We start from the raw sequence: 14541 nt of genomic DNA on the forward strand, positions 1-14541 counted from the left end.
TTTAACCCCCGAAGAAGAGGACGTGTCTTGGATAAAGAGGACACACGGCAGCCCCCAGCAGGAAGGTCCCTCTGGGGCTTGTGGCACATGCATGTGCGCACATGCGGATTTATAAATCAGTGCATGGTATTTTGCCATGTATTGTGTTTTTGATTGTATTGTGTTTTTAATATTCGGTTGGGAGCCATCCAGAGTGGCTGGGGAAACCCAGCCAGATGGGTGGGGTATAAATAATAAATTATTATTATTATTATTAGACACACCCTTTTAAGCACAAGCGTTTGGAGAGGACACGAGAAACAGGTCAAAGCTGTATCGACGTGGCATTTTGCATTGAAACACGGGGCAGTCCTGTATGTACAGGATAGGCAGATGCAAGCGTCTGGTTGTAAGCATTGGCGTTGACAGGGCTTGGGACAGGGTTGCGATACACCTTGGGGGAGGTTGAGGAGGTGCTGCTCTGCACCTTGGGGGGGACCACGACCATTATGGGAAAGTGACCCCAGGGGTCTGTGTGGGAAGGGGAGGAGGGCTAGGCAATTAGCCCTGCTTTAAGAGAATCTTGTACAAATATTGGGGGGGGGGGTGTAGCCAAGAGTGTGTTTTTTAAAAATGAAATACAGACGGAATGGGAATTTTGTATGTATTTCTTTATTAAACCTATTAGGCGTTTGTCACTAGGCCTCCCAGCGACTTACATTAAATAAAAATATATGCACATAGATAATACCATAGAAAAAGGTGGGGTGTTATATAATATTTCCGGATTCCCTCAGAAGGTGATGGACTCTCCTTCATTGGAGGTTTTTAAATTGGATGAACATCAAGTGAGGATTCTTCAGCTGTGATTCCTGCATTTCAGGGGGTTGGACTAGATGACCCTCAGAGTCCCTTCCAGCTCTACAATTCTATGATTCTATAGTAACATGCAACATATGTAAAAGCAAAAGCCCAATGAACAGTAATAAGCAATTATAGCCATTAGAAATGGGCATTGTGTTTGCTCAGCTTGAAGGAATGCCTTGGGGTTGGGGAGAGAGACTTGTTGGAAATGCAAAAAGCTGATGGTGTTGTTTGGTGGTTAGGGGGATTCCCCCTCTCCCCAAGGAACAGCGTATTCAGCTCTGCCATGTAAATACTTACAGATTTGGTATGTATCAGTGTCACGGTATGACATTGAAGGTTTGACAGGCATTTAGGATGAGCTGTGTGAAGTGCTTTTTGAAGGAAGGTAGTCACTGTTCAACAGGGACGCAGGTGGCGCTGTGAGTAAAACCTCAGCGCCTAGGACTTGCCGATCACATGGTCGGTGGTTCGAATCCCCGCGGTGGGGTGAGCTCCCGTCGTTCGGTCCCAGCTCCTGCCCACCTAGCAGTTCGAAAGCACCCCCAAGTGCAAGTAGATAAATAGGTACCGCTTTATAGCGGGAAGGTAACGGCGTTTCCGTGCACTGCGCTGGTGCTGGCTCGCCAGAGCAGCTTCGTCACGCTGGCCACGTGACCCGGAAGTGTCTTTGGACAGCGCTGGCTCCCGGCCTCTCAAGCGAGATGAGCACGCAACCCCAGAGTCGGACACGACTGGCCCGTACGGGCAGGGGTACCTTTACCTTTAGCCACTGTTCAGACTGTGAACTGCATGAGATGTTTCTTAGGTGCAGTGACTGTAGGGAGGAGGCAGCAGGATTGCAACAGTCCCAAATAAGTTCATATCTACATCTCTATCGTGCTGCCACAATAGTAGCCCTTGTGCAAGATCTATTTTGCTGTTCTAAGTGTGGGGTTTTTTCTGCCTTGGGCTTTCTTTGCAATGGTCTCAAATTAGTTTTGTGGGGAGACCGCAGTATAATTTAGATCTTGCAGCACTTATATCGACATCTTTGTGCTTCTATAGCCATTGCCTTTATGAGAGCCGAATCTCTGAGGTAGCAAGAAATGATGACAAAAGGTTCTGTGGCAATAAATTTTAATGATATATTATGGCATTAGCTTTTGGGGATCAGAGTCGCCTTTATCAGATGTGTGAAGTGATAACTTCAGTGGGCAGGTGAATATACTCTCGGGTTGAGAGAGAGAGTATATTACAGGCCGAGGCCAAAAGGCAAAGAAAATGCAAGATGGAATGGTCTGTGTGTCACATGGAAAGCCTGTGGGAGAGGGGGTTAGATATCATATGCCAGGCATGTCCAACAGGTCGATCGCGATCTGCTGGTTGATCACGTGGTGTTCTTGGTCCACCCTCTTCCCACTGCCCACACTGTCTGCTTCCAGTGTTTATTTCTTGCAAAACAGCTGCAGAATAGTTCATTGGGTGCTCACCTGCTAAGTTGCTTTGCATGTTTTCCTTTGGATAATTATCACCGCCTCCCACTATAATGCATAAAGCATTAGCCTACACTTTTCCATTTCACCACCGCACAATCATAGAGGTAAATCTCTATGGACACAATTTTCTCTTCAGTCCCTTGAACTGTTTCTGAAACAGCTTGTGGGAGGAAGGCATGCAGAGACGGAAGCAGTTCAGCAAGTGAAGGACAAAGGCTGCTGCTGTCTCTCCTCTCCCCACCCATCTGAGTTGTTCTGGAAACTACAGAGAGAACTTTCACCAGAGAAGCAGTGGCTCGATGACAACCACTTTGCGACTAAGAGGCTTGAACCCTTCTATCCTTAGTTGCAAAATCCATTCCTGAGCCCAGGCTCTCAGAAGTAAAGTGTCTGTCCCTCGTGACTCACTGTGCTGGGTTAAAGCAGTGGTGACCTTGCAAGGCAAAGCCAGTCAGTGCCTCAGAAGAAGAAAGCAACACATTCCTCTAAACTAAGGAGTGAGTATTCACATTGGTCTGCAACAGCAAAAAGTGGACATCCTGAGAAGAGAGAGTAACCCAGATCCAAGTCTCTTTGGTTTTTATTTTTCTTTGTTGGACTATGCTGGCCTTAGGAACTGCCATTGGAACATTCCAGCCCTTTAATTATATTAGCCTTGCAAATAATTTTATAGGGGGTGATCACTCCTACATCCCTACTTACACCCCAGTGGTTATGTAGTTCACCTTTCTGTTTTTCTTCCATCTTTAAAGGGCTGCACCATATGTGGTGCTGCTGAAATTTGCAGCTTGGGCAATTACACGATGGCAGTTGCAACCTGTTCCAGATGAGTAGTGCATTTAGTATCTTAAGTCTCATCAGGTTCTCCTCTGGATAAAAAAAAACCAACCCAGAAGGGCGGTGACATGAGTTTCAAATGCAAATATACCCCCAAACTTCAAAAGATGTGATCACAGCATAAGGTTTACATTATCAAGCACAAATCACAGCTGCAAGGAGATTATTTTTGGAGACGAGTGACCTAAAATGAATGAGCATTCCCTTTAGACCTCAAAACCTGATCGTCCTATAATTGCGTGGCTGCAGTTGCTGAATGCTCCAGTTGTTTTAATTGTGATGTGCATATTGTGCTGCTTGCCACAGAATATAGCCACGCTTGGACAACCGCCAAGGAAGTATAAGGGCGTGGAGCTCGTGCTGGTCAGAATGACCTGAATTAAAAGCCTGGTTGTTTCTTTGTGTTGACTGTCCTGAAATACTTCCTGGTGTTGCAGAGGGAAGGTTTAGTTTACTTTTGCTGTGGTTTTTGTGTTAAATAGAACACAAAGGATGGCAAAGATCTGCAGGATGGCAGAGACATGCAGAAACCAGTTTGGAGAATCTTGCCCATTAACCATAAGATAAACATAAATGAATAGGTTCTTCACCTACATCAGCAAAGGAGAACCTGTAGCCCTGCAGATGCTGTTGAACTCTTGTTATCACCCATCCCTGCCAGCATGACTACCAGTCTGGGAAAATGAGAGATGATCATAGCCATTGATAGCCTTATTCCCCATGAATTTGTCTAATCCTCTTTTAAAGCCAGGGCGGATGTCATCTTCATATCCACATCTATAAGACCATTCTAGATGGGAGTCTCGTGTTTATTTATTTCATGTTTGAATCGTTCCACATAAAATATCCCAGAGGGATTTAAGAATAAAAACAAGTTCAAGTCCAGCATAGATAGGCTGGGATGAAAATCTCCACTTAAAAGACTTAGTGGAAAAGGAAGGTCTTCAGTAAGTGCCCAAAATATAATAGAGACAGGGCTTCTCTGATATGTGAGACATGGGAAGGGCTGGAGACTTTAAGGCATTCTAAACATTTGTTTATTGGGGGAGGTGCTGACATTGAGTAAGGACTTTCTTCGGTGTGAGGATGTATAAAAATGTTGCTATATTATTTGTCTTTACTTGCCTTAACTATATCCAGTTCCAGGCATTTATTGGAAAAAGAAATAATCTTTCTTGCCTTGGGAATTCGTCCAGCGAACAGCTGGCGGAATGCAAGATTTGGGTGTGGATTTGCTCAGCAGGCGTGTGAGTCAGCGAAAGAGGCATTACAGTATTGGCAGCAAATCATCGTGCCTGGCACTGCGTGGGTGAGCTGATAACTTAGAAATGCAGAACTATCCTGTCTCAGTCTCAGCACTGGAACTGGAAGCTCTGCAGGGTATGCAGATTTTGGGGTTTGACTCTCCTACCTCTGCAACTAGGTCTTTGGCTAAAGCTCACTTCTGGCCCCATGAAACCTCCCTCCAGGCAGCTGTTTGTAGGCATTTTCCAGAGGGTCTTCATCCTTCACCTCCTACTGATAAGTAGCAAGATTTTTCCGCCAGGCTCCCTCTGCTTCCCTTATCTGAACCAGATCCTTTCCAACCTACTTTGCGTGGAAAGGTGAGCTATTTCCTCATTCCATTGCTTTGTTGATACTTTGCCCAGAATGCTGGATTATCAGGCAGTGTTAACAGCGTGCAGTTTTTTTTTCTGGGTGTCAAAACCCACTCTCAGTGCAAAGACCAGCAAACTTTCACTCCCTTTGAAAGTTTTGAAACCCGCAGCAAGCATTCTTTAGCAATACAAGAAAACATTCCTTTGATTCCGGACCCGTGAAAGGTCTGCACGGGTTCTGCTTTTCAGCCTGGAACCAGTTTCTCCCTCTCGTTTTTCAAACCTCCTGTTTCCCTCTGTTCCAAGGTGTGCAAAGCTCTGCTCTTTTCCAGATATGTTGGGCTTCACTCCAGAAGCATGGACAAAGCCCATGGGTTCCATCTTGTCTATGTACTCTTGCATCCCACTTGGTATGAAATGTTGGGGGCTCTATGGTGTACATTGGCTGCCAGCAGCTCTCCAGGGTTTCGGGTAGGAGTCTCTCCCCCCCCCCCCAGGCAGTGTTAGAAACACATATACTGTATATAAGCTATGTAGGTGCCAAATGGCTCCTCAAACCAAGGTTACAGTCACCAAAATGGAATTTCTAGTTGGCATTTTTGGGCAAGGCGGCTCTAAAGTTTTATTTTTCAAATGATGAACCCACTGTGAATCATTCTCAGTTAAACATCTGGCTAGCTCAGATGATAACCTTGAGGTAAGTTAAGAGCTCTGAGAACGTAAAGAAGAAAAGTCGCTTTATCTCGGGATAGCCTTCTCAATCAAGCCCGCGGATGGTCCGGGAATCAGCATGTTTTTACATGAGTAGAATGTGTCCTTTTATTTAAAATGCATCTCTGGGTTATTTGTGGGGCCTGCCTGGTGTTTTTACATGAATAGAATGTGTCCTTTTATTTAAAATGCATCTCTGGGTTATTTGTGGGGCCTGCCTGGTGTTTTTACATGAATAGAATGTGTGCTTTTATTTAAAATGCATTTCTGGGTTATTTGTGGGGCATAGGAATTTGTTCATTTCTCCCCCAAAAATGTAGTCCGGCCCCCCACAAGGTCTGAGGGACAGTGGACCGCCCCCCTGCTGAAAAAGTTTGCTCACCCCTGGTCCATATATATATTGGCCTATTCTGACCTCTTTTACTTAATGGCTCCTGCTCCTGCTCAGGTTGCACAGAAAAAGCATTTTGGTTCCGGAAATCCATTCTGATTGTGCTGATAAAATACAACTGATAGAATTCCAGAGGGTGGGGCATTAGTGTGTGAAAACAGTCAAGATCCAATGATCCCCAGGCAAACACCTCCCAAAAGTGGAGATGTCGGGCGCTATCCCGGTGCCCAGGCATCATCACCTGGTTGCAAGTAGCCAAGTAGCAGATGCTCTACCACCGGTCCAGTGAGGAGTGTGGCCAGTTCTGGTGACCAGACAGAGAGAGCCTGAGGTTCCCTGATCCCTGTCTCATAAAGTGAGACCGGAATGCAAGGGATGGTTGTGTCACAGTCCCATACACAGCACCGTAAACATGAGATCCAGCAAAAAGAAGTTGGCGTGGGTGTGAACCAGTTCCCAAGTGGTTAATGTACTGGCAAAACAAGTTAAGTGGTGTAGATTAAACACCTTAAAGAGAGCCGGGATGGGCCAAGACAGAGCGAGACGAGCCAGGCTTGTCGTTCCCGTGTTCTTGTATTTAGCCTCACAAAAAGCCCTGTGTGCTGGTTTTGCGAGAGACCCATTTTGGGAATATTCTAAAGACGTTTCCTCTGTAAGTTAAAGAGAAAGCGGTCAAAGTTTAGCAGTGCCTCAAAGGTCAGGACAAAACCTTCTATACAAATATTCTGCTGTTGAATTGGTGTGGTTTAGTATTCAGATTTGCACCACTGTTTAGGAAATAAATATTTGAAGACATATAATTTGAATAATTTGAAGACATATTATTGCTTGTTAGCTGCCCTGAGCCCAGCCTTGGCTGGGGAGGGCAGGGTATAAATAAAAATTATTATTATTATTATTATTATTATTATTATTATTATTATTATTATTGTAAACTGGATTTAAATCAGTTAATTGGCCTTTTTTCCACTGCTGACTTAAATAGTCAGCATGACTGTTGATATTATATTGCTTGGAGTTAAATCAATATTGAGCTACTGTTGAAAACAGGATGCTAGACTTAGAGGGGCGATCTGGTTCTGCAACGATCTGCATAAGATTCTTGGGTCCATTCTCCTTATGACTGAGGTTGGGTTGGTGGCACTGCCAATTTTTGCAGTCGGGGGGTTAACACCTCTTCTGGGTTTTTGACTGAAGCTGAACTCTGATTCCCCTTCATGGATCACTGCCTTGCCGTGGCGAAGGGGCTTGAATAACTCAGAGAAACTATGAGCTATGCCGTGCAGGGCCACCCAAGATGGACAGGTCATAGTGGAGAGTTTTGCCAAACGTGATCCACCTGGAGCAGGATCCAGCAAGCCACTCCAGTATCCCTGCCAAGAAAACTCCATGGACAAAGACAACAGGCATATAAAAGTTATGACACTGGAAGATGAGCCTCTCAGGTCAGAAGGCGTCCAACATGCTACTGAGGAAGAGCGGAGGACAAGTACAAGTAGATTCAGAGCTGATGAAGCGGCTGGGCCAAAGCCATAAAGAAGGCTGATCGCCGAAGAATTGATGCTTTTGAACTATGGTGCTGGAGGAGACTCTTGAGAGTCCCATGAACTACAAGAAGATCAAACCTCTCCATTCTGAAGGAAATCAGCTCTGAGTGCTCACTGGAAGGACAGATCGTGAAGCTGAGGCTCCAATACTTTGGCCACCTCATGAGAAGAGAAGACTCCCTGGAAAAGACTCTGATGTTGGGAAAGATTGAGGGCACAAGAAGAAGGGGACGACAGAGGACGAGATGGTTGGACAGTGTTCTCGAAGCTACAAACATGAGTCTGACCAAACTGCGGGAAGCAGTGGAAGACAGAAATGCCTGGCGTGCTCTGGTCCATGGGGTCACGAAGAGTCGGACACGACTAAACGACTAAACAACAACAAGAACTCTGATTATCAGGATGCAGCGTGTCTTGACTGATACTGGTCTGGTTCAGACGTAACACTAAGCCACTGTTTTTTAAGTTATGGTTTATTAAGTCATGACTTAGCATTACGTGTGAACTCTGCCCAGCAGCTTAACTATGGTTTGTTTATTGCCAACATACCATGATCTGAAGCTATGATTTATTGTTGGCTTGTTTTGTTTTAACCTGCAGGTCCTTGACCTTGGTTTGTTCATCCACCCCACGCAAGCCATTGTTTGATCCTGGCATATCCCATTGTTAGTTCATGGTTTGTTGCATTATTTGATGTTAACCAGGCTATTGTAAGTTATGCATAGTAATGAATGCAGGATTCAAATGCCCTTAGGCAATAGGGCCACAGGGCTATTAGCCTTTCCTATCTAAAACAATGGTGTGCCTGCAGTTGTTTCTGGTTTTGCCTCTTCCCAACAGCTCACTGCAGAACTTTTGCACAAAATGAGACATTTAATGAGCTGCTCATGGTTATACGGGGCAGGGAAATTTCTGCCAACAGAATCCAGAAGGAGGAAATGGTTGCATCTCCTCATTTTGGAAGTACTGTTGGGAAACTGAACTAATAGCTTCCAATAGCCCTCTCCTCTGTGTGTTTGTCTAATCCTTTTTTAAAGCCATCCAAGTTGGTGGTCGTCACAGTCCCCTCTGGAAGCACGTTCCCTAGTCTGACTATTCACTGCATAATGAAGTACAGTGGTACCTTGGTTCTCGAACTTAATCTGTTCCGAGAGTCGTTTTTCGACTCCTGAAACCTTTCAAAAACCAAGGCGCAGCTTCTGATTGGCTTCAGGAGCTTCCTGAACTCAAACAGAAGCCATGGAAGCCGCGTCGGACGTTCGGCTTCTGAAAAAGGTTCGCAAACTGGAACACTTACCGTACTTCGGAGTTTGCGGCGTTCGGGAGCCAATTTGTTTGGCAGCTAAGCAATTCGGGGACCAAGGTACCACTGTACTTTCTTTTACCTCTCCTAAATCTTTCAACAACTAATCTTCCAACTTCTATTATTTATTTATTTTTTTAAAAAAACACCAATTTTCATTGGTTTTTAAACAAATACAATAACCATTAAACACTTATCCAGCAGTATAGCTAACGGTGTTTGTTTGATCCATTGTCTCTGGGCATACGTTTACACATTCAACATTCAAACAGGTTACTTAGCATAACCTCTCCACTGAGACTATTAAGCGGTTGGTGTAAGAAGGTCTCGATTTTAGCCATTCACATAGTTCAAGAAAGGGGTCCACGTTTCTTGGAAGCTGCCTCTATCCGTTATGGCTTTAATTGCCCTCTTGTGTCTGGTGAGACACTCAGACATTGCTGCGTCCCAGATACTATTTCCCCATAACTTGAGGGGCATTTCAGTCTGGTTCTTCCATTGCTGGTAAAGGTAAAGGTACCCCTGCCCGTACGGGCCAGTCGTGTCCGACTCTGGGGTTGCGTGCTCATCTCGCTCTAGAGGCCGGGAGCCGGCGCCGTCCGAAGACACTTCCGGGTCACATGGCCAGCGTGACGAAGCTGCTCTGGCGAGCCAGCACCAGCGCCGCACACGGAAACGCCGTTACCTATAAAGCGGTCCCTATTTATCTACTTACACTTAAGAGTGCTTTCGAACTGCTAGGTGGGCAGGAGCTGGGACCGCTGAGCTACCGCTAATCGTGCTGCGGTCAGTGAGAAGCCTGCTAATTCACTGTGGTCCCAATGTTCCTATGTAGAATAGAGTCTGTGGAAGCCCCCAGGGAATCCTGCAACTGCAGAGGAAGCCGGAAAGGTTGTGCCATGTCGCTGGGACCTTTGGAAGAGACAGGTCCTTGGCTGATTTTGGTTAAGGTCTCTGCTTTGTGTTCTCCCCCTGCCCCCCAACCGCTCAATCTTTTGCCCACTGCTTTTAACCGAGTGCTAAAATAAGCCCTGCCACTGAGTTCTCTCTCCCCACACCCCCTTCTCTCTCTGTTCTTGCATTCCTGCTGGGTCATGGGAGAAAGACCTTCCTGGCTGCCAGCTGGTTTTTACTGCCCTCTTGTCACTATGGCAGATAAGAGGCAGCTCAGAGGAGGAATCAAAACATTCCCACCTTGACCTTCTTCCGCTGAAAGCCTGCTGGCTGTTGGCAGCTCAGACGATCTGCTCCTCTGATCAACCCACAACACACAGAGTCCTTTTCTGGCTGCTGGTTTCCCCCCACCCTTCTTCTTTTATATGTTTTTTTAAAACAACCACGCCTCATTCGCTCCCGCAGGTCTTTCCAGCCGAGCTGCCGGACGCAATTCGCGGGATGGAACCCCAGGGCTCAGGCAGGCTGAATTCCAGGAAAAGGAGAAAAGAAGGGGTGGGCCCCAACGGGGCGGCCGAAGCGGATGGCATCCCCTCCAAAATGCCACGGAACTGCTTGGTAAGTAAAAGAAAAATGGGAAATTCTGGCAGGAGGTTTCTGCTTAATGTTTAACTTAATGACGCATGCTGAGCTCCGGCCCTTTCGGAGCCAAAAGCAGCCCTCCTCAGCTATCTTAACACTTACCAAGGATAGATTTTAAAGAAGAGTTTTTTAAAAATAAAGCAATATCAGAGTTGTGGGCATTGCTGTTTTGCTTCCTGCTTCTTTTAGCAGCCAGGGCTATGGATTGCACATTGTGCCAAAGCGATTCAAGGTAAAGGGACCCCTAGCCGTTAGGTCCAGTTGCAGACAACTCTGCGGTTGCGGTGCTCATCTCACTTTATTGGCCGAGAGAGATGACGTACAGCTTCCGGGTCATGTGGCCAGCAGGACTAAGCCGCTTCTGGCGAACCAGAGCAGCGCACGGAAACGCTGTTTACCTTCCCACCAGAGTGGTACCTATTTATCTACTTGCACTTTGATGTGCTTTCGAACTGCTAGGTTGGGAGGAGCAGGGACTGAGCAACCGGAGCTCACCCTGTCGTGGGGATTCGAACCGCCGACCTTCTGATCTGCAAGCCCTAGGCTCTGTGGTTTAGACCACAGCGCCACCCGCGTCCACTAGCAAGGTCTAGTGATTCTAGACCTTGCTTAATGTGCATAATGTCGCGTTTGCCAATCCATTGCCCTCCAGATGCTTTGAACCGCAACTCTCGTCAGCCCCAGCTTTCACGGCCACACTCACGCCAGCCTAGGCATGATATGTCCCTGCTGGCAAGGGCTGATGGGAGTTGTAGTCCAAAACATCAGGATGGCACCAGGTTGGCAAAAGCTGCTGTAACGTGATGGCTCCCTACTGTCCCTTCTCAAGAGAAGAATCCCTTATTCTAGCAATCATTCTCTCTAGCTGTCATCTCAGATTAAGACTTCTCAGCTGATGCCCCCGGTCACCTTCCTTCCTCATATCGGATTGCAGCACTTTGCCCTTCTCGGCTGTCTCTCCCCTGCTCACTGGCTGTGCCTCTCACCCAAACTGGAAAGCAGGGCTGAGAAGTGGTTGTGGAGCTGGAATCTCTCCAAGTGGACTGTGCCACTCCCAGAGGCAACATCGTTCTTTTTTCTTTATTTCCAAATATTTTTTATTGGTTTTCACAACATTTTAAACAAACACACACAAAGACAAACAAACATAAATCATAGCCTCATTGAAAATTACACTTATTAACGTTGTAAAGTGACTTCCTCGCTTCCCCTTGGTTGAATTTCATTGCATGTCCTTTTAACGGTTTTCCAAATCACAGTTCTCATAAAATTTAACTTAAACATTAACATCCTTAAATCTTCACATTATGAAATTAAACGTATTAATTCATCACTTAACATAAATAAAATCCTAAGCCAATTAAGTATCTGCAAGTTGTTTTCAGTTAATTTAACTTAACATGTTTAACTAAGTAATCATGAAATTTAATCCACTCTTCCTGATACGCCTCTCCTTCTGGTCGCAGACTCTTCTGGTTAGGTCGGCTAGCTCCGAAAAATCCATCATCTTCACCTCACATTCTTCTATCATTGGTAATTCTTGGATTTTCCACTTTTTAGCTAACAAAATACGAGCAGCAGTTGTGGCATACAAAAATAATTTAACATCTTTCTTGGGCAATTCCAAACCTGTTATTCCAAGAAGAAAGGCCTCTGGTTTCTTCATAAATGTATATTTCAACATTTTTCTCAATTCATTATAAATCTTGTTCCAGAAGTCTTTCACCTTGGGGCAGGTCCACCACATATGATAAAAGGTTCCTTCCTTTTCTTTACATTTCCAACATAGATTGTCACAGTTATGATATATCTTTGCTAATTTTACAGGAGTCAAATACAATCTGCACATCATTTTCATTATATTTTCCTTTAACACAGTACATGCGGTGAACTTGACCCCTTTCTTCCACAGTCTTTCCCAGGCAGCATCGTTCTTAACAACTAAGTACTGCAACGAAAGGTTGCACAGGATGTGTTGCTGTTCCTGAATGTCAGCCTGCTAGCCGTGGCTTTATAGAAGGGGTGGAGGTAACCAAAATAGGGCGGTGGCGGTGGCAGCAGCAACTGCCAGAGAGTGAGACCCAACTGCAGGGCTGTTGTGTTGCAATTGGGCAAGGAAGGGGGTGTGAGGGGCTCTCTTGAGCATCTTCCCCCCATGCTTTCTCCACAGACATCTCCTCCCTTGGGATGCAATAAGCTGTGAGGGGTTTGAGTGAGTCACTTCACTCTCGGCCTCTCAGATTCCCCATTTTCTTTTCCAGCTTAACAATCAAGATTCCATGGCTCCTGGGACCAGTGAGCCTGCTCAGGCCCATTTTAGAGATCTAATAATAATAATAATAATAATAATAATAATAATAATAATTTTTATTTAGACCCTGCCCTTCCCAGCCAAGGCCGGGCTCAGGGCGGCTAACATGCAATAATAAAAACGAGTTGAATGAATACAACTTAAAAACAAGATTAAAATACAACAATTAAAATATTGAAACATTAAAATATTAAAATGCAGCCTCATCACAGGAGGAGAAAGGAAAAAGGAAAAAGAAAGGGGGGGAATCAAATTGGCTCCAAGCCAATGGCCAGGTGGAACAACTCTGTCTTACAGGCCCTGTGGAAAGAAATCAGATCCTGCAGGGCTCTGGTCTCATGACACAGAGCGTTCCACCAGGCCGGGGCCAGTGTTGAAAAGGCCCTGGCTCTGGTTGAAGCTAATCTAACTTCCTTAGGGCCCGGGACCTCTAGGGTGTTGCTATTTATGGACCTTAAGGCTCTTCGTGGGGCAGACCGGGAGAGGCGGTCCTGTAGGTACGAGGGTCCTAGGCCGTGACTTCTGTACACTTGGAGGTCCCCACCCCCAACACACACACACAAAGAAAAATACGTGATTCCTCCCATCTTCTCTCTCATCGGCTCCATTTTTTTACAGCATGGGGACACTGAAGGATGATAAACACAGCACCAGAGAGAGGCCCTTGCGGTGGGTTTTGAGGAGGAATTTGTAGAGAAAATGAATATGAAGCTTATATGCCTACAGCTCCTTAGTTTTTTTATCATGATTCCAACTCTGAATGCCGGGACAAGAAAGGGGTGGCAGCGGAGAATGGAGAGAGAGAGAGAGAGAGAGAGAAAAGAGACGAAGGAGGTTCCTTTGTTTGTTCCAGAAAAAGAAGTAATAAGACAACAGTGGTATATGAAACCTTCGGAATCTCTGGATTTTATGTGGAATTAGTTCCCACGTTCCACAGCAAGAGAGGCTGAATTGCAAATCCAGTGGTGCCTCTGTTTTCAGGTGTCTTGGAAGCTGAACGTTTTGGCTTTCGAATGCCAAAAATCCGGAAGTACAGTGGTACCTCGGGTTACATGCGCTTCAGGTTACAGACTCCGCTAATCCAGAAATAGTGCTTCAGATTAAGATCTTTGCTTCAGGGTGAGAACAGAAATCATGCTCCAGAGGCGCAGCAGCAGCAGGAGGCCCCATTAGCTAAAGTGGTGCTTCAGGCTAAGAACAGTTTCAGGTTAAGAACGGACCTCTGAAACGAATTAAGTACTTAACCCGAGGTACCACTGTAATTGCTTCCATTTTCGAACGTGCCTCGGAAGTCGAAAATCTTCTGTTGCGTGTTTTTCAGTTTTTCCAATTGAACTTGCAGCCAGCCCTTTGTGCCTCAGTTTTCGAACATTTCGAAAGTCTAACGGTCTTCTGGAACGGATGACGTTCAAGAACCGAGGTACCACTGTATATATACATATAACCCCGCACTTCAGCAAGTTGGGTCACTGGGCCATCTCATCCTGTGCTCAGACTGACAGTGGCTCTTCAAAACATGACTTTCCTACTACCCAGGAACAGAAGAGCCCTGTAGCTGAATCAGGCCCCTCTAGTCCAGCATCCTCTTCTCGCAGGGGCCAGCGAGGTGCTTCTGGAAATCCCCCAAGCAGGACCTGAGTGCAGCAGCTCCTCCACTCTTGTGACTTCCAGCAACTGGCGTTCAGAGACACGCTGCCTCCTGACGGTGGAGAGAGAAGGCGTCCGTCTTTGAGAGCCATATCTCCCACCAATTTGTCTCATCTTGTAAAGCCACCTAGGTTGGTGGCCATCGTCACATCCTGGTGGGAGTGAGTTCCATAGGTTAACTGTGTGCTGCGTGAAGAAGGGCTCTCTGATGTCTGCCCTGAATCTCCCTACAGTCACCTTCATCGGACGTGGCGTTCTCTGAAAGCGGGAGCTCTGTGACCAGACACTCACTTGCTGCAATCCTTCCATAGCCTTGGGCCTGGTGCCCGTTGTTAGAAT

General features: G+C 46.0%; 1 protein-coding gene across 3 annotated transcripts in view; it reads left to right on the forward strand.

Moving 5' to 3' along the window:
- The window catches only part of PCYT1A (phosphate cytidylyltransferase 1A, choline), a 41617-nt gene that overhangs the window by 13177 nt on the left and 13899 nt on the right, over nt 1-14541 (forward strand). For all 3 annotated transcript variants that reach the window (XM_081911121.1, XM_081911119.1, XM_081911120.1), the window contains one exon: nt 10068-10220. In XM_081911121.1, coding sequence (XP_081767247.1) covers nt 10068-10220 — 153 coding nt within the window. The remainder of the gene's footprint in view (nt 1-10067; nt 10221-14541) is intronic.

This window comes from Podarcis melisellensis, assembly GCF_964234715.1.
Source record: "Podarcis melisellensis genome assembly, chromosome: 5".
In the NCBI taxonomy this organism is placed as follows: Eukaryota; Metazoa; Chordata; class Lepidosauria; order Squamata; family Lacertidae; genus Podarcis; species Podarcis melisellensis.